This window comes from Schistocerca gregaria, chromosome 9 (assembly GCF_023897955.1).
Source record: "Schistocerca gregaria isolate iqSchGreg1 chromosome 9, iqSchGreg1.2, whole genome shotgun sequence".
NCBI lineage: Eukaryota > Metazoa > Arthropoda > Insecta > Orthoptera > Acrididae > Schistocerca > Schistocerca gregaria.
Window position 1 is genome coordinate 180,688,179 of NC_064928.1, and position 19,560 is coordinate 180,707,738.

The 19,560-nt window shown below is 39.6% G+C and overlaps 1 protein-coding gene across 1 annotated transcript in view; it reads left to right on the forward strand.

Moving 5' to 3' along the window:
- LOC126292219 (histone deacetylase 8-like) overlaps nucleotides 1–9,680 on the forward strand; it is a 93,683-nt gene extending 84,003 nt beyond the window's left edge. Inside the window, exon 9 of the mRNA XM_049986085.1 lies at nucleotides 1,781–9,680. Coding sequence (XP_049842042.1) covers nucleotides 1,781–1,836 — 56 coding nt within the window. The 3' untranslated portion in view covers nucleotides 1,837–9,680. The remainder of the gene's footprint in view (nucleotides 1–1,780) is intronic.
- The last annotated feature ends 9,880 nt before the right edge of the window (nucleotides 9,681–19,560 follow it).

The following is a 19,560-nucleotide window of genomic DNA, read 5'->3' on the forward strand; positions in this document are numbered from 1 at the left end:
GAACCTAATTGCTATCTATTCTGGACTGGAAGACTTGACTTTATTAAGTTGCTTTGCTACACTTCTAAGTTGCTAATGTTGGCAGCTGTTCTTGATTCAGATTCTGGAATATTTGCTATGTCTTCTGTGTTGTGGGAATTTCAGAAAACCTTATTAAACAACTCCACATTTGTGGTACTGTCGTGGGTAACATTGTCATTGCTGTCAGACAGTGGAATTTATTGACAGTGTCTAGTCACTGGTGTACTTTATATACAACTGAAATATCTTAGGATTTCCTTCCAAATTTCGAGACAGAGGTTGATTTTGGATTCTGGGAAACATTGTCAGTCTTGGAAATTTCATATTCTTTTAACTCTTTCCATTTGGGGCCCATTACAGGTTTCAGATATTTCTGCAGTATCCACGAAAGTCCACGGGTTCCCCAGGCACCATTGCATTCTAGTGTGTAAACTAAATCACTAGATGGCAACACAAAAAGATAAAAGATAATGTGTATTGGGTCCACATGAACCCATTAAGAAAAAACTGCACCAATTTAAAACATTTCAAATCATGTTTAATGTGTTGATAGAAGAGTTAGTCAGAAATAATATTTTAAAATTTTTCCTAATGCAGCATAAAATTTGGGCTGGACAGGGTTAAATCTGTCAAGGTCCAAGAATAGGATTGAAATTCAAGGTGAAAGGACATCAATGATAAGATTCTTTGACGACATTACTATTCTCGGCGAAAGTGAATAAGAATTACAGGACCTGTTGAATGGAAGGAACAATCTAATGAATTCAGAATAGGCATTGACAGTTAGATAAAAAAGATGACAGTAATGAGGAATAGCAGAAATGAAATTAGTGAAAAACTTAACACAAATACTGGTGACCACAGAGTTAAGAAGTGTTGTTACCTAGGAAGCAAAGTAACACATGACGGACAAAGCAAAAAGTCAAAAAAGCAGACTAGCACAAGCGAAGAGGGCAATCCTGATCAAAAGAAATCTACTAGTACTAACATAGGCCTTAATTTGATGAAGAAATTTATGGAAATGCAAGTTTGGAGTTGAGCATTGTATGGCAGTGAAAAAGTGGACTGTGGGAAAACCTGTGCAGAAGAGTGTTGAAGCATTTGAGACGGGGTGCTGTAGAAGGATGTTGAAAATTAGGTAAACTGGTAGGAAAATGAATGAAGAGAGTCTATGCAGTATAAACATGTGGAAAATACTTACAAGAAGAAGGTGCAGTATGAAACTGTGGGTTAAGACATTGGGAAATAACTTCCATGGGATCAAAGGGAGGTATACAGGATAAAACTGTAGGGACGACAGATAGGAATACACCCAACAAATAATTGAGGACATTGGATGATAGTGCTGCTCTGAGATGACATTGGCACAAGAGAGCAATTCATGGTGGGCTGCATTAAATCGGTCAGAAGGAAATGATTATATGAGGGTATTAGCCAAGACCTATGACCGGATTTGAAATTGCTTGGAATAAGGCCACAGCATATGTCAACAGATGTCAATGAAACTTCAGGTGTGCCCCAGGAAAGTGTGTGAGACCTTGCTGTTTATGTAGTATATTAATGACCTTGCAGACAATGTTAATTGTAAACTCAGACTTTCTGCAGACGACGCAGCTATCTGTAATAACATAGGTCTCCAAAAAAAAAAAAAAAAAAGGGGGGGGGGGCACATAGGCTTACTCATAGGTAATACAACTTTGTTGGCTTAGGAATAATTATGTGAGGTATTTTTCAGTGAAATGATTACCTCTATTTTCAGAAAATCTGAAGCACGTGGAACTGAAAGAGAAGAGTCAGAGCAGTGAGAAAAGGTAAAAGTATCTCCAAATTGCTTGGGGTGTGGCAAAATGTGTAATGCAGAATGCTGTTCTGGCCAGTTTTGTGAAGGAGCAGCTGAAGACAGTTATTATCTAGAGTACTTGGTAATGAAAATGTGCATAAAGAAGAAATTGTTGTGATTTTGTAAAGTAGTAACTTTTGTTGCTTGTAGCAAATGTATCATTGTACAAGACTTTTGTAAAAGTTATCTTGTTATTATGCCTTTTTGTTAGTTACCGCAACACAACTTTTAATCTCATCGGTATAACATTTCAATAACAGTCTTGTAGTATTTAACAATATGCTTTATGTATGTTAAATACATCTGCTGTGGTAATGTGTTGTACTGTGAAAGCTGTAAATTTGAGGCCCCTCCTGTTACGTGGAACACAGTGCACCCATGTGTGTTAGTGCCATTGTATCAGAAGTTATGCATGATGTAGAATTGCACGACCCATCTAGAATGAATGGTAGCAGAATACACGGTATTAATAAAACACAAAAGGGGGAACGAAATGGTGTTGGTTTAAAGAAAGCTAATGCGAAAGAAAATGCATTTTGTAGCAAATTTGTGACAGTGTTTGAGAAACATATTGATCATAATGTTTCAGGAGTTGCTTTTTTATTTTTTTTTATCCCCCCCCCCCCCCCCCCCCCCAACCCTCCCTTAAAGTAAGGTCATTGATAGGGATTGCACCTGTACCTTTCGGGTAGTTGTAACTCTACTGGTACCAGTCCTGCAGAGGAGAAATGTACAGCCTGCTAAATGGCTTGCCTGCACAGGAATTTTGTTGCACGCCATGGCTTTACATAAGCGAATAATGATTATTAAGGTGGCCTAAGAATTCAGTGGACGAAGTACTGATATGAGACACGAGTAAATTAAGTAATGGAAACGGGGAGTTAAGGCAGTGAATCTTTGTGATATTAATGTACGTTTAGCATTCATTCGAATTACACTGTTGCTATATATACAGAAGATTAGTTTGCTGTGATGATGGTCCTACACTTACAATACACAATGGTACAGACGGAATGTAAAATGATTCTAGCAGAGCAGTGGCAGGCAAATAAACAGTTCATTATATCACAGTCACTGTAAGTTGCACTACATTCACAGTTCAGATTCTCAGCTGAAGACTATACACAATGGTAGACGGTATCTGAAATAGTTCTAGTAGCGCAGTTGCAGGCAGATAAACAGTTCATTATATCACAGTTGCGCTCCATACACAGTTCAAATTCTTAACTCACAAACTGATACACCCAAGACTAACTTGCAAATAATACTATAAGCTACAGTAAAGTCCCTACTTCAGAAGTCAAACACGTGCAGCATACAGGCCGTTTGGCCGAGCTTACCTGAACGACTCACCATCAAAAGAGCAAGATTTCTGCGCTGTATGCTCTGTCCTGGGTTTTGTCACATCACATGCTACTCTAGTCAAATTAATAATTTAATTGTATTAAAAACAAAGATTCCAAGACTTACCAAGCGGGAAGGCGCCGGTAGACAGGCACAATAATATAACACACACACACAAAATTAGGAGCTTTCGCAACAGGCGGTTGCTTCGTCAGGAAAGAGGGAAGGAGAAAGAAAGATGAAAGGATGTGTGTGTGTGTGTGTGTGTGTGTGTGTGTGTGTGTGTGTGTGTGTGGGCGCGCGCGCGCGTGCGAGTATATACCTATCCTTTTATCCCCCTAAGGTAAGTCTTTCCACTCCCGGGATTGGAATGGCTCCTTACCCTCTCCCTTGAAACCCACATCCTTTCATCTTTCCTTCTCCTTCCCTCCTTTCCTCTTTCCTGACTAAGCAACCGCCGGTTGCGAAAGCTCGTAATTTGTGTGTGTGTGTGTGTGTGTGTGTGTGTGTGTGTGTGTGTGTGTGTGTGTGTGTGTGTGTGTTATTTTATTGTGCCTGTCTACCGGCGCTTTTCCGCTTGGTAAGTCTTGGAATCTTTGTTTTTAATATATTTTTCCCATGTGGAAGTTTCTTTCTATTTTATTACATCATTAATAATTTAATTGGATAGATAAAAAAATCTACTCACCAAGTGGCAGCAGAACACACACATAGAAGAGGGTTGTAAATAGGTAAGCTTTCGGAGCCAGTGGCCCCTTTATCAGGCAGCAGGGTTGAATGGGAAGGAAGAGGGGTGAAGGAAAAGAACTGGAGAGGTCTAGGAAAAAAGAGTAAATTTCGGGAAAGTCAAACAGAACTGTGGCTCAGGAGAGAAATACTGCATGGGATGAGAAGAAAAGACTGATTGTTTGGGACTGCATCAGATTTGAAAACCTGTGAGTTTAAAGGTGGAAGACAGGATAATATGCAAGACACAGGTTACTGCTTAAACATCATGCACTAGTTAATAAGAGTGAAAAGCTGAGTGCAGTGTTCATAACAGGAGCAGGAGTGGAGATGGTGAAAAATAGACGGGGAAGACAATGAAAGATGTAGAAAACTAAAGTGGAGTGAAGAAAAGAGCAGTTACTAGTCAAATTAATATCCTTACATCTGACCATAATTTGTTTACAAACCTTTTTAAAATATTTCAATACTTCAAACAAATACATTCCTCATTGTTATCACATACTATTATATTTTTTGTCACAAATATTTTTTTTGTAACACATTACACTAACCATAAAAACAGACATTCGTCATTTCATTTTATTCTTTATTGTCTGTTTTGCTTATGTTATTCAGATTCCTGTACAGTTGTTAATAAGTAAGTTTATTATTAAATAAATATAAAAATGTACATATTAGTATAAGTTATCCACACAGAGGCTAATAATTTCACGTATTTGTGGATAATTCTGCTTTAGGGATACAGGTTCATCTGTTAAAAGTTTAAAGTATCTTCTAAATGGGAAATTGAAATTTGTTGAACTACAAATACACACAATGATCCTGTATTAGGTGCATACATCCCCCTTTTTATCTGTTCCAAAAGTCAATTTGTACCATATTTTAAATTTATATGCAAAAAGGCTCACTTTTCGAACAGAGCTCTTATTAGTAAATATATTCCTCCCACAATTTTATACTAAATAGATCTTGTGCATCTTTTCATTTATACAAATGGTATTTCAGGTACAAGAATTGGAACAGAATTCTGTTAACAAATAGTTTGCAGTTTTTGTTACTTAGCAAAGTATTTAAATTAAAAGTGTAAGCAAGTGTATGGAAATATTTTATAGCCTATAGAGTCTACTTGATGATATTTCTTGTGCGATTAGTATTGTTGAAATCAGGACAATGCCAACAATGAAAATGCAATGTTCCTCTTCCCATTCACTCAGTGCTCCCCTACCACTACTGTCGCTGCCATTTCTTCCTATCCAGTGTCCAGTTCAGTTTAGTTAATGTTGTGAACTGTCAAAGTAATACCTGACAGTTCTTTTTTTGTAACAGTATTTATCAGTTTGTGGTGTTATGAAGTGCTTCTTCTTAGTCTCATTTCTTTTTTATGGTCTGAGAAAACAATGATGCTGGATCCTAGTACCTGTTTTATATGTGGCAAATCTGTTTCGTTTATTGCTATCACGTACTGGAGTTTCCAAGCCCTTCGTCACTATTGATGTCTCTCCTTCCGAAAGGATGAGGTTCATAATCTTCTACAGAATGCGGGACTGACTGAAGTGCATAATATGTCAACGTCAATATATTAAGAAATGTAATACAAGGAAACTAATTAATCAAAATGTTGCACAAGCAGATGATAAAAGTTTTAAATCCTCTTCCTTCTGTCCGTTCAATTTGTAAAAAGAATGTTTCATATGTGCTGAAAAGTGTGACATAGAGGCGGAAACAAAAAAACCCACTCCACGAACACCTTGGAGTGTTTGAAGTTCGCTCTTTAACTGTGAAACATATGCTGCTTGAGAAAACAGAGGAATGTGATGATGATTTTGGTAAAAAGGTTGCTGAACGCATCAACAGTGTTTTGTGTTTAGAAGCTGCAGAAGCTCATTATCATCAAGACTGCTATACTAAATTAGTGTCGAACCCCTCATGTGTTCGAAGTAGAAGCCGCCCTCAACATACCAACTTTGATGCCGCTTTTCAAGAAAACTGGCAGAATATTTCAGCTATAGTTGCAACAACACACTCCTTTTGTTTATAAGGAGCAATTGTAATCATTATTATCTGTATTAGTAGCTTCTCAGGAAGTAAGCTGCTACAAAGCTGTGTCTGTTGCTAAAGAAGCTCTTTGAACAATGGTTACTGTCTCACCAAAATTTGGTTCTCTGAAGCTTAAGTGATAGAGCATGGTTAGGTCAATGTGCGTGTCAACTGCTAGGCTTGAAAAAAATATAACTGAAGTAGATACAACACAGTTATTTCAGAGAATACTGTGCATGTTTTATTCGCCTGATGATTTAAAGGATTGCTTCATGTACACTATGTGATCAAAAGTATCCGGACACCTGGCTGAAAATGACTTAAAAGTTTGTTTGGCTGAAAATGACTTAAAAGTTTGTTGCATCCTCCATCAGTAATGCTGGAATTCAATATGGTGATGGCCCGCCGTTAGCCTTGATACAGCTTTCACTCTCACAGGAATATGTTCAATCAAGTGCTGGAAGGTTTCTTGAGGAATGGCAGCTCATTCTTCAGGGCAAGTGCTGCACTGAGGAGAGGTTTTGATGTCATTCAGTGAGGCCTGGCGCGAAGTCGGCGTTCCAAAACATCCCAAAGGTGTTGTACAGGATTCATGTTCGGACTCTGTGCAAGCCACTCCATTATAGGGATGTTATTGTCGTGCAACCACTTTGCCACAGGCCATCCGTTATGAACATGTGCTTGATCTTGTTGAAAGGTGCAATTGCCATCCCCGAATTGCTCTTCAACAGTGGAAAGCTAGAAGGTGCTTAAAACATCATTGTAGGCCTGTGCTATGATAGTGCCACAGAAAATATCGGGTGTAAGCTCCCTCCATGAATAACATGACCACACCATAACACCACTGCCTCCGAAGTTTACTTTTGGCACTACACATGCTGGCAGATGACGTTCACCAGGCATTCGCCATACCCGTGCCCTGCCATTGGATTGCCACATTGTGTATCGTGATTCGTCACTCCACATAACATTTTTCCACAATTCAGTTGTCCAATGTTTACGCTCCTTACACCAAGTGAGGTGTCGTTTGGCATTTACCGGCGGGATGTGTGGCTTATGAGCAGCCGTTCGACTGTGAAATCAAAGTTTTCTCACCTCCCGCCTATCTGTCATAGTACTTGCAGTGGATTCTGATGCAGTTTGGAATTATTGCATGATGGTCTGTATAGATGTCTTCCTATTACATATTATAACACTCTTCAACTGTCGGCAGATAACAGATGAGGTCGGCCTGTACGCTTTTGTGCTGTACGTTACCTTCACGTTTCCACTTCACTGTCACATCAGAAACAGAGAACCTGGGAATGTTTAGGAATGTGGCAATCTTGGGTATAGACGTATGATTCAAGTGACACCCAGTCACCTGACCACGTTCGAAGTCCGTGAGTTCCGTGGAGCACCCCATTCTGCTCTCTCTCTCTCACAAAGTCTAATGAGTACTGAGGTTGGTGTTATAGAGTATCTGGCAGTAGGTGGCAGCACAATGCACCTAATATGAAAAATTTATGTTTTTAGGGGTGTCCATATACTTTTGATCACATAGTGTACGAATTATCAGTGTAGCAATGTCTCTGTTTGACAGCAGTGGATTGATGATGAAAACAAAAAAGTTGTCAATGTACAGTCTTTTCAATCAAGTACCTGAAAGGAATACTGACAATGACTAATCCAAGTTCTTTGTTATAAATGGATGGTTTCTTATCCATTATGTCGTGTGGCCTGAGAGTGGACCTATTGGTGACATTTATAAAACCTTAATAGCCTATATTCAGATATATTATAAAGATAATGATGCTGTTCTATTTGAGAAATATTCGGAAAGTTCTCTGAACATGGAAATTTTATTCCACAGCTTGTGCAAAAGCTAGGCAGTTTTGGTATTGAAAACAGGATTTGTGGATGATGATGCAGATGTTGAAATTGTTGCAAAAGCAATAGATGCCTCAAAATTTTACCAGCAAGTGATTATAGTCGGTCAAGATGTAGATCTTTTTGTGCCACTTATTGCTCTTGGTCCAGACGACAGAGGCATAATCCTGATGAAGGAAGGAAAAGGCAGCATCAGAACAAGGTGTTAAAGTTCTAAAGATATATGTAACTCCTCACTTATTCATGAATGCAAGAATTCAGTACTGTTTCTGCATGCAGTAAGTGGTTGTGACAGCATTTCAGCATTGTTTGAGAAAGGAAAAGCTTTCCAACTATTTAACCGGTATCCTTAACTTCATAATATTTCACGGATAGTCAACAATCGTGCTTCCTCTCGTGATACCATTGCAAAAACACCAAAGGAAATTTATACTCACTCTCTCTACACAAAAACACTAGAGCGTCCTGACGATGACAGCTTAAGTGCCATTTGATTTAATGTTTTAATGTACTTGTGGATTAGGCAAAAAATGCTGCTATACTCTCTCCTTTGTCACCCACTACTGATGCAGGACGCCTCCACTCTTACCAAGTTTACCTACAAGTCCAGCTATGGCTGGGGAACAACTTGAATCCCAGAAACTGGACTGGAGGGAATCAAACTCATCGCTCTCCCCAATTCACATGAAACGACCACCTGCTCCAGAGAAAGTGGTGCTACTGATTTCATGTGACTGCACTCAAGACTGCAGAAGAAAGTGCGGATGTGTGAAGGCTACCCTACATTACACAACAATGTGCAAAAACTGCCACGAACAAAGCTGCATTAATGTGCCTCACAGTAATTTGACAGGCGATTTGGATGAATGTTCTATGAGGGGAAAAAAGGCAGGAATTTGTTTGATATATATTATGGTATTTTCATTGTCTGCATGCTGTGCAGATGATTGTAAATATATCACAACAAAAGAAATTGTTGATTAGTTTTACAGTAATTCTCAACTTTCATGAAAAATGATTTTCATTCCAGTAATTAAAGTTGCATAAATCTAAAGTGAAAGATAATAAAGCAAAATTGTTCTGTATAAATAAGTCTGTTTTAAAAGAAATTTCACTTTTTTTACCTTCAAATTTAAGCACTCATAAACTAATTACCTTGCTTTTTTGTTTTTTATTTCTACATCACCTAAGAGTGTTTTCCCAAAGTTTGAAAACTTATTAAATTTTTTTCCCCCATTTTTCCTAATTTGCCTGGACTAGGAGGTTCATCTTCATATATCAACACAGAAAACAGGAAAATTCACAGAGACTGATTTTTCTTGTCTTTGCAAGATGTTATGTTATTTAGTCTGACATGACCCTCATACTTTCCTGTGCCAATCAACATGGTATTGCAAGTCTTTTGTTTTGTTTACAATGACTGCAAATTACAACCATGTGTTGTAAATAAATACACTTTTTATTTAAAGAAAACCAGTCAATTTCACAATATTTCTTTTCAGTAGAACCATTCTATATCACAGTGTGCTAAATTCAGGATACATGTATAGACTATTCTCTACCGTTTAGCATTAATTTGATATATAACTGAGTGTACACTGTTACTGGCAGCACAGTATTTTCTTTAAACAGTCAGATGAGAACTGCTTCTTTGATCATCAGATAGTAACTTGGTTTTTGTGACACAATTTACATGCTATAAATAAAATGATTTTCAGTTTAAGAAAATATAATGAAGCACAATAAGTCTCCCGACAGTGTAGCTTCCACCTTTCTATGACTGCTGGAGTTTGCAGTGACAGGCACTTCTGATGTGAAATGTTGGACAGTGCCATTAATTACATATGACAAGAACAGTACATAGGACTTGAAAATATTAATCTTGTAGATGTTGGCTCATCAAAATATTCTTTGATTCTCTGGTAGAAATAGGTCTGGGCAAGTTTTCCAAATGGACAATGAAACATCACCTTTCATGTCACGTAAACGCATATTGTCACATTATCAGATACACTGTCGAAATTGCAGACAAACTGAAAAAAATCTGCTACAAAACTGTGGCTGACAACTGACCTGGCATTGGCTGTTTTCTAAACAAATAACAGTCAGAAACACATTCAGGCAAACACAGCTCATACACAAATGACCACTGCTTCTGGACTCAAGCAGACTTCTAAATGGGAAAGAAAATCCAAGTGACATTTATTGACCTCACAGCAGCGTATGACATTGTGTAGCTGAATGGATTAAAGTACAAGCTAAATCAAACCATTCCAAATTAAAAGGTCACAACGCTAATGGAAAACTTGTTTAAAAACTGCTCGTTTAAAGTTATCATTGGAGAAACTACAGGTAAATCCTTTACCATTTAGAACTGTCTCCCGCATCGCTTGGTTCTGGCCCCACTGTTATTTAAATTATACACCTGTGACATAGTCACCGATTCTGTAAAGTTTAGCTATGGTGACAACGTAGTGCCCGCATCTCGTGGTCGTGCGGTAGCGTTCTCGCTTCCCACGCCCGGGTTCGATTCCCGGTGGGGTCAGGGATTTTCTCTGTCTTGTGATGGCTGGGTGTTGTGTGATGTCCTTAGGTTACTTAGGTTTAAGTAGTTCTAAGTTCTAGGGGACTGGTGACCATAGATGTTAAGCCCCATAGTGCTCAGGGCCTCTTTTTTTTACAACCTAGCGATAGCAACACATTCAAAGTAGGAGAATGAAACACTCACTAACAATCTAGAAATGCTCAACCAATATTACGAAAAGTGGAGACTTTGCCCGAATCACAATAGTTCCTTATGCCAAGCCACCAGAATGGCAAACAGCGAATCGAATGTAATCTCCCACAACAAAAAATTATGATGTAATCGACACACCAAATATTTTGGTGTGATTCTCAACAGATCCCTAACATATAGGAAACACCTAAAACTAACTGGACAGAAGCTACAATCTAGAAATAATATATTAAGGAAACTAGCTGGGGATCTAAAGCAAATACCTTAAGAACTACAGCACAAGTACTTGTGTATCCTATGTATCTGATTGTACTAATTCATATCACTGTATCTTATCTTGTAGCGACCTAATTGTATGTACTTGTAAAATATAATTCTGTAAGCCATATGCTAAATGACTGAATGAAGTATTAAATATTCATATAATTTCATGTGTGTCAGTAACTTCTGCATTGGCAAAGAAAATATTCGAAATAATTTAGTTTATTACATATTTATTCCTCCTAAACGAAAATTCTCAAGTTTTATATCAAAACAGTGGCATAAGAAATGTCCAAATTACTGAACAAACAATCGAGCATTTTTGTTGCTATCACTGACAAACATTCCACTGCTGAAGTATTATTACTTCATACATAAAGATATCTTTAAAATAGTGCTGGACGTTATGAAAGGAATTTTTACGTTTTGAATGATCAACAATGTTCTATTCCACTTTCTACATGTTTCTAAATTCTAATTATTTGTTTTTTATTTAAAATTTGTTTATGTAAATGAATGTCTGTTTTTTTTCTAATTTGAAATTACAGAGTTGACTGAACTGATAGATCTATCCACCAAATTTTGATCTGTGTAATTTTGCATACAAAAATAGACTGCTGTGTGCATAGTGATTTACCTTTCACTGTTATGCCATGGTGACAGGCTCTGCTGTGGCCACCAGTGGCCTTGCGGCAGTCAACATGTTGAATAATATTAAACAATGATTAATGTGTATCAAAGAAGGAAACATAATCACGAATATCTACAAGCAATACATAATTAAAATACATTGTATCACCTACTCGTATACAAATCTTATACTGTTTCATTATACAGATACCCCAACAAGCCAGTTGCTCTTCACACTACGAAGCTCCGAGTCAATTGAGGAAGGTAAGCTACGAGTCAATTGAGGAAGGTGATACTGTGTTGTCAGGACCTTGAAAACTCCACATTTGTGTGAATTTACTGTGGAGTACGAGCAGGTGTCATTGTTGACTGACTGTAAGAGGATACTAGATGACAGACAAAATTTCTAGATGGCATCTTGCTCTCACTGCAGAAAAATGTAAGTTGATACAAATGAGCAGGCAGAACAATCCCGTGACATTTGAATACAGCATCAGTAGTGTGCTGCTTGACACAGTTGCCTCAAGTAAATATCTAGGCATAATGTTGCAAAGCAATACGAAATGGAAAAAGCACCTAAGGATGACAGTAGGGAAGACAAACGGCGGTTAACTTCGGTTTATTGAGAGAATTTTATGAAAGTTGTTGTGGACTGTGGGTGTCCACTCTGATGAAAATCTTGCTGCCACTAAAGAGGCTAATAAAGTTTCGTGATGGGGTGGATGTACAAGCTCTAGGGCAGACACACTCACAACCTGCATTTTTCGTGTTTGATTCCGTTTTTATAACCATGTGTTGAACTGACCAGAACTCCTGTTCATCCTGTCACTGAATTTCACTAATTCCCACTATATCTAACTTTGACTACTCATTTCTGTTTCTAAATTTTCTAATGCCCCACCTGATTAAGGGATCTGATACGCCACATTCTGACTAGTAGAATGTGTAACTTTTAATGAGTTCTAACAGTTTCCTACCCCAAGGACAAGAGGGGAACTCAACCTCTGTTGACTATTCTGTCCTCTTTTGACAAGGCCATTGGCAGAATGAGGGTGACTCTTTATTACAGATATCTCTGGTCGCCCTTGTTGTTGAGTTTTTTATTTAAAATTTATGCAGTGGCTGGTTTCAAATGCAGGACATTTTGATTAGTATGGTGTGCAGCAAGAGGGGGTAGCTTAACTTTATACAGTTCCACCCATCAATTTTTTTTTTCTTTCCTCGTTATGCACTTAAGGCGTGTACCATGGAAATGACAGTTTGGCATATCACCAACAAAAGGCACCTCGGATTGAAATGCCATTCTGGTCCGAGCTGCCAGAGATGCCAGTTGTGTGCTTGAGGTGTGTGTGCTTGTTTGTGTGTGTGTGTGTGTGTGTGTGTGTGTGTGTGTGTGTGAGAGAGAGAGAGAGAGAGAGAGAGAGAGAGAGAGAGAGAGAGAACACTAATGCAACCATTACATCAACCTGCACCCCCTGTCAGTGTTATCAATATCTGCGATTAAACTTGACCTGGTGTCTGGTTCACTTGACGACTGGTGTTGCTGTTGTTGAGTCATCAGTTGTAGAAATCAATGTCCCTGGCGGGTCGGTGGCAGCATGTGGTGGGTGAGTCAGATGTGTCCATAGGTGGTGGGGTTGGTGATTTGTGTGTGCCACTGTAAGCAGCACTAAAAGTGTGTTTTAGGCAGTTAATGGAAACTGTTGTTCTGTTCCCATGATGTTGACTGTAAATGTTTTATCCTCCCTGCTGAGCACAGTATACGGCCCATCATCGTATGGTGGTTGTATTGGTTTACGTACAGTGTCAAGCTGAATGAACCCTCAATGGAGCTCAGCAAATTAGCAAAGATGAAAGGACGAGTCTCTTGCTGCAACAGGCCAAAGTTGTCGCATCTATGCACGTAACTTGCTGACGAAGTCTTGATGCATTGATGATACTGCCAGCACGCTGCACCGGAACTTACCAGGTAGTCTAATTAGTTGTCCATAGACCAGCTCAGGCGTGGTTGGTTCAGATCATCTTTGATGGCTGTTCAGAGGCCCAGCAACCCGATTGGTAATGTCCCAGTCCAATGCTGTAAATCGTGAGACCAAAGAGATGCCTTGAGCTGGCGGTATGAGTGTTCGATTAAATCATTCACTGTTGGGTGATAAGCAGTTGTCCAAATGCATTTTGTATCTAACTTGGTGGTGAGTGCCTCAAATAGAAAAGATGTGAATTGCCTGCCCTGGTCCATAGTGATGCATAACGGTACGCCAAAACGGGCGATCCATTCTCCGGAGAAATATATTGGCGACAGTCTCGGCGGTGATATGGGGCACGATGAGTACGTCGTGACCAGATGAGTAGGTCTGTGACAATCGGACAGTAAGTACATACTTCTGATGGTGGCAACAGCACAACAATATCAGTGTGGAAATGTTCAAAACACTGATTAGATGGAACGAACATGATGCTGTGGGGTGCACTAACATGATGAGTGATCGTGTTATGCTGACAGACTGTGCACTGTGGACAAAGGTGTTCCAGTCCCTGTTAGTGTTAGGTCACACAAAAATGCTTTTCACCAACTGCCCTGTAGCACAAAACACCGAGGTCAGACAGGTTGTATAGTGACACAATTGCTTGCTCTCAAAAATCTTGTCATGAAGGGTCAGGGCTTCAATGCAGAGGCGTCACAATACAAAAGCATGTTTGCTCCTGGCACTTGAAGATGAAGCTGTCAGAGTGCTTAGCTGTATCTTCTGAGGCCAATTGATCTTGAGAATATGCATGCACCAAATTCAAGGTGTAAAAGGCGTGCTTAACATAGAAGTTAAATGTGAAGTCCTCAATGTGCAGTACCCAGTATCAATCCGGGATTATCTTGCATTTAGCTAACGATAATTACCCCAGGTATGCAGATGCCCTGTGCAATCATGGAAAAGATGTTTTGCTTGGCTACTCTCAGCTTATGATGTGTCAAGTGGCGTGGTCTGGTATGGATCGGTAATGCAGGAGTTGAGAATGTAGTGTACTGTCGAATCGCGCACTAGTGCTAGGGTCGGTAGCTGTCTGGTGATCTCTTGGAAGTACTATGTAGGGCAAATCAACTATGATCATCCGAACAACTGTACCCTCTACACAATGTACACTACCTTGACTGGTCAGGCTGGTGGTAGTATCGAGTAGTTGAAGACGTCTGAGCTGAGGTTGGGTAGTAGACCATAAAATGACAGAAACCTGACTCCTGTTATGGGATGCATCACATAAACTACGACAAATTGCCATTCAATCTTTCCTTGTTGGCCTAGGTTTAGCGTGCATGTCACAGGACCATATGTCTTTATCGTGAATCTATTAGCAGCCAAGAGGTGACAACCGTCAGAGCTAAGACGAGTGGATCAGTAGGCACACACATCAGCACCAGTCTCTGCCAGGAACTGGAGTTTGATGTAGTGACCTGTGATGAACAATTGATGGCTGCTGTTGGGAAAGCCTGCTGTTGTCATCACTGAGCTACTGTCACATTTCCCATCTCACATGGCAGTATGCATTTCTGTGCTCCGGTCTGAACTTTATGCAGTAACAGCGGATCTTCTTAGATACGGATGATTGGCTGCATTTTCCTGGTAAGTGTTGCCACTGGACTGCGACGTTCGCAGTGCAGTGACTTGCATGGTAAACTCTGTAATCTGCAACTGGAATGATGCAATAACAAAATCTGGTGGTGGGCTGACAGTTGGTACCATTGCAGGCACGTAAATTTCCGCAGTTCGGTCTGTAGTCTGTGCTAACATGTCCAGGTCTCTGGTGCATACTGTAAAATCTAGTTTATATGATGACATTAGGTCGCAGGCAACTGCGCAACCGGCCTCTGCGCATGCACGACGCGCGTTTGCGCAACTCGTCGGTGAAACTAAACACTTTCGTCGTGTCCCAACTTTGGCGACACTAGTTGCGTGAGTTTTGAGGTTATGTGTGTTTGTAGAGTGTAGACAAACTGAAATATGAAGTGGGGAGCAGAGAATAATGTTCGCTTTTTGGATATCTATGTTTTGCATAAGTGTTTGTGGGATTTCAGTGATGCTGATTACGAAAATAAGCAACATATTGCTGCTCCTGAGACTGTCATGTGCAATCAGAACATAGATAGCTTGACAATATCTGAGCTGCAGGGCACATATACAACTGAATTAAGAAAAATACAAGCAAATGTAATTCTAGCTGTAGAAATGCACTCGTCTACAAGACTAAAATCCCGTTGTTAGAGTTGGCCGACTCTTTTTATTTTATTTATTTTTTTAAGAAATATTGTTGACAGGAGGCAAGGCTACATAAATCAAGAAGCTACATTCTTTATTCAATATTTATCTATTTAAAACGCTGCAGCAGTGCTCCCCATTCACACATGTCTAAATTTTGAAAAATTGCCACTGTATAGATCTATATTCAAGAGAGTAGTCTGCAAACCATTCTCTTCTTAATGCGGTCAGCTTCAAATAATTACTGCTGTTAATGTTAATAACTATTACTGTTAATAATTATTAGTGTTAATGAAAAAGCGTCATCACCAACTAAAACCGCATCTTATAGCATGCCGAACCTTCTCGATTGTAATGCACGGAATGGATACGTAATTTCAGTTCTGGCGACAGTGCTTCATGCATTACAATATCTTCATTTCTTATTGCATAATTAACTCTAACAGTTCTGGTGACATTCTAAGATAATTAAAAGAACTTATTGGGTCTTCCAATACAAATTATTTCAGAAATGATGCTGAGCAACCGAGCTGACGTCTTTTCTTCATCCAGTCAAGAATCGAAACATGTTTCTTATTTTTTATCACACAGCGATTCCATGAGACAAGCTCTAACTCCATCGCAACTCGTGTGACGTGCATCTGCCAAAACTTTCATTTCAGACACGACTCAGGAACCCACAAAATGACGAATCTGAAGAGTATACTGGTTTCGCCGTGTCTATAGTCAAATATGAAACCATATGCGTGCAACTCATTCCATACGAGTGGTGCAACCCAATGTTGTCGTGTAAACTAGGCCTAAGAATCTTCTGTGGATCTGGAGGGAGATGCAACAGCCAGATATTCCTCAGTATATCTTCATTGACGGCATTCCTTGCCAGCAACTGCAAGGGAGTGTGGTCTGCAAGAAAGTGTGGTCTCCTGACTCCTCGGTTCACAGCAATTTTGCGAGTAGTTTTGCTTCAGACTGCGATAGCCACATGATCAGAGCATTTTTCAGAGCTGAATATAGGTCAGCATTTGGCAGTAAGGCCATAATATCCAGTATCTTGACAGCAGTTACGACGTAGCTCTCTTCGTTTTGTCTGCTGTGACACTGGCAAGCACAAATTAACTTTTGAGTTGTGTTAATCATAAGATGGGGTCTGCTGCCATAATGGTGGTGGTTTGACAACAACTCAACTGACTGAAGTGCTCGAGGACATGTTGACCAGTGGTAAATTTTGAGAACCCTTATTAAAACATGCATCCCATAAAATAGTATGTACTATTTGCAAATTTCTAATGAAATGAATTTGCTACACTACCTATTGTATCTTCGCGTCAACCACTTTTTCTGTCTTTCATGTTGATGTCTAAAACGTAACAGCTTAACTCCTTACTATTTTATCATTTCTATATGATGTGTGTCTTCATACAGGTGCTGCTCACAAAATAGCAATAAGTCAATGCTCAATAGTTAAAAGTGTAAAAGTAATCGAATTGTATGGTGAGTCTGTAACTGGTCATCAACAACTGCATATCCAATGTTCAGTATTTGGCTTTCATTATTGTTGTTGTCCATCACTTGTTATGCAAATATGTACAAAAGTTCTGGCGGACCACTACCCACCTCTTGTCACAGGGCTCCTATGCCTGTGGAAGACTCGGATAACCCATTAATCCAGCATTTCCTACTCTAGTCCTGTCACAGGCTTTTCCTACTCCATCAGAGGTAGGGCCATGTTTGAAAGCAGCCGTGTCATACTCCAGCCGTACTGCACAGCGTTTCATGTGGGCACGAGCACCAACTGTCTACCAGGACAAATGACCACTGCCAAACAGTGGCTGTGATCAAAGTCGATCACCCAGAGGCAAAACATGCTACCGGGTACAACATGCTCGAGCTTGATGACTGCTTCACAATCTGTGCTGTCTGTAGCCCTCCCCTCTAACACCAGCTTTTCTGAATTAAACACATGGGAGATGTCCTCTGCAATGTTTCCCTTTTGCGCGTGTGTACATGGAAACTTGATTTTAACACCATGAGGGGAACACTGTGTGGCTGATCTGTCTGTTTGATGTGGTCTAAGTTACCTTTTACAATTGTTCTTCAAATACAGTCGCCTTTTTGTTTTGTTCTCTTGGTCCATTAACTCCATACCACAGCCATGCGTGAACTTATTCTTCTAAATTTCATCTCCGGGTGGAGTGCTGCTGTGAGTATGGGTCTCACTATTTCCAGCTACGGAACGATGAACACATCTTCAGCGATAATCTACTGCATTATTTCGACTATTTACATCAGTTGTGAAGGCAGATCCAATTGTCAATAACTCATAACTTCAGATACATTTGACCACACCGAACTCAACTTAAGATCTATGATTTACAGTCTTCATTTGTTTTGAGAATTTAAATTGAGTATGTCTGTTTTCCGTAGGGTGTTCATGACACCTTCAAGGTGCATCACTAAGGCATAAATATCCACGTCCAGCAAATGCTACTGCACTCACCATGTCGAGCCTTGCCTCTTTTGTGTTACGCCACTGCCCAGGCAGTAAGTGCACACATCACACAGTGAATTTTTTCCCAGTGCATAAAATATTTGTAAGACACACGACCATCTTTCACCAGCGTGAGCATATTCAGTGGAACACAGGTAATTCTCACCAATAATCCACGTTACATGACACCTCGCAACATATCCTTTGCTCCTGTTATCCCCCCCTCCCCCCCCCCCCCAATCTCAATCTGCATTAACCCAGCGTCTCCACAAGATCTACCCAATAGTTTCACTTTCCCCTGTCCTGTTACCACCCCCACCCCCTCCCTCCCTCCCCAATCCACACCTCCATATCATCTCTCTTGTGCACTGCACCTTACCGGCTTCGATACCCATGTATCACTTGCCTAGCCTGTGCACCTGCCACCTCTGTCTTTCACATTCTCATCTCAGACATGTGGTGCCACCCTCTGAGGCGTCAGAGACCTGTTGCCATCCCCTTCTCTTGCTTCCTGTTTCTCCCTCTACCCTCTCCACCCAACACAACCTCCACCCCAGTCCACCTGCCGATCTGCAATCACGGCACTGTGTGTCCACCTGGGATGATAATAGAGTACAGGTGTGTTGTCACCATACAAAGGGACACCAAATTGTGTAAAAAACCAATGGGAATAATTATGTGTGTGTGTAATGTACAGTGTATTATGTGTAATGTAACTTATGTGACATTTGTAATACTAGAGATGATTTTATACAGTAGTAATAATAATAATAATAATAATAATAATAATAATAATAATTATTATTATTATTATTATTATTATTATTATTATTATATTATGTACCAGAGACTAAAATAGTACTGCCGCTACATTAATTGCAGAAAGAACAATTAGTTATAATCTAAGATCTTCACGATGTCCATATTATTAAGAGCACCAGAAAGATGTTGTCTCCCTCTGTTAGTAGCTACCTCTGTGATCGGCTTTTGTAGAACAAAAGGTATGTAAAAGTTACAAATATTTTGATACAAATATTACACACAGTTTGAAATTATTTAATATGTATTGGTAACATTCCATGTCAAATAATCCAGCCCTTTTCAGAATTTAGCTCCATCTACAGCAACAGAAGAAACATCGCTGGCTATCTGCAGCCACCGCAAGTATGTGGTACATCTGAAATTATTTCATCTGCATGAAGAACGTGCAACTTAAACTCAAATTAGTTTTTTTTTTCAGCTGATCGATTAAAAATAGCACAGATAGGCTTTGGCCTGAACTTATGTAGGAACACAGAATCTAGTTTGGATTATTTGAACGTTTTCCTCAGTTAAAAACATTCACATAATGAAATCA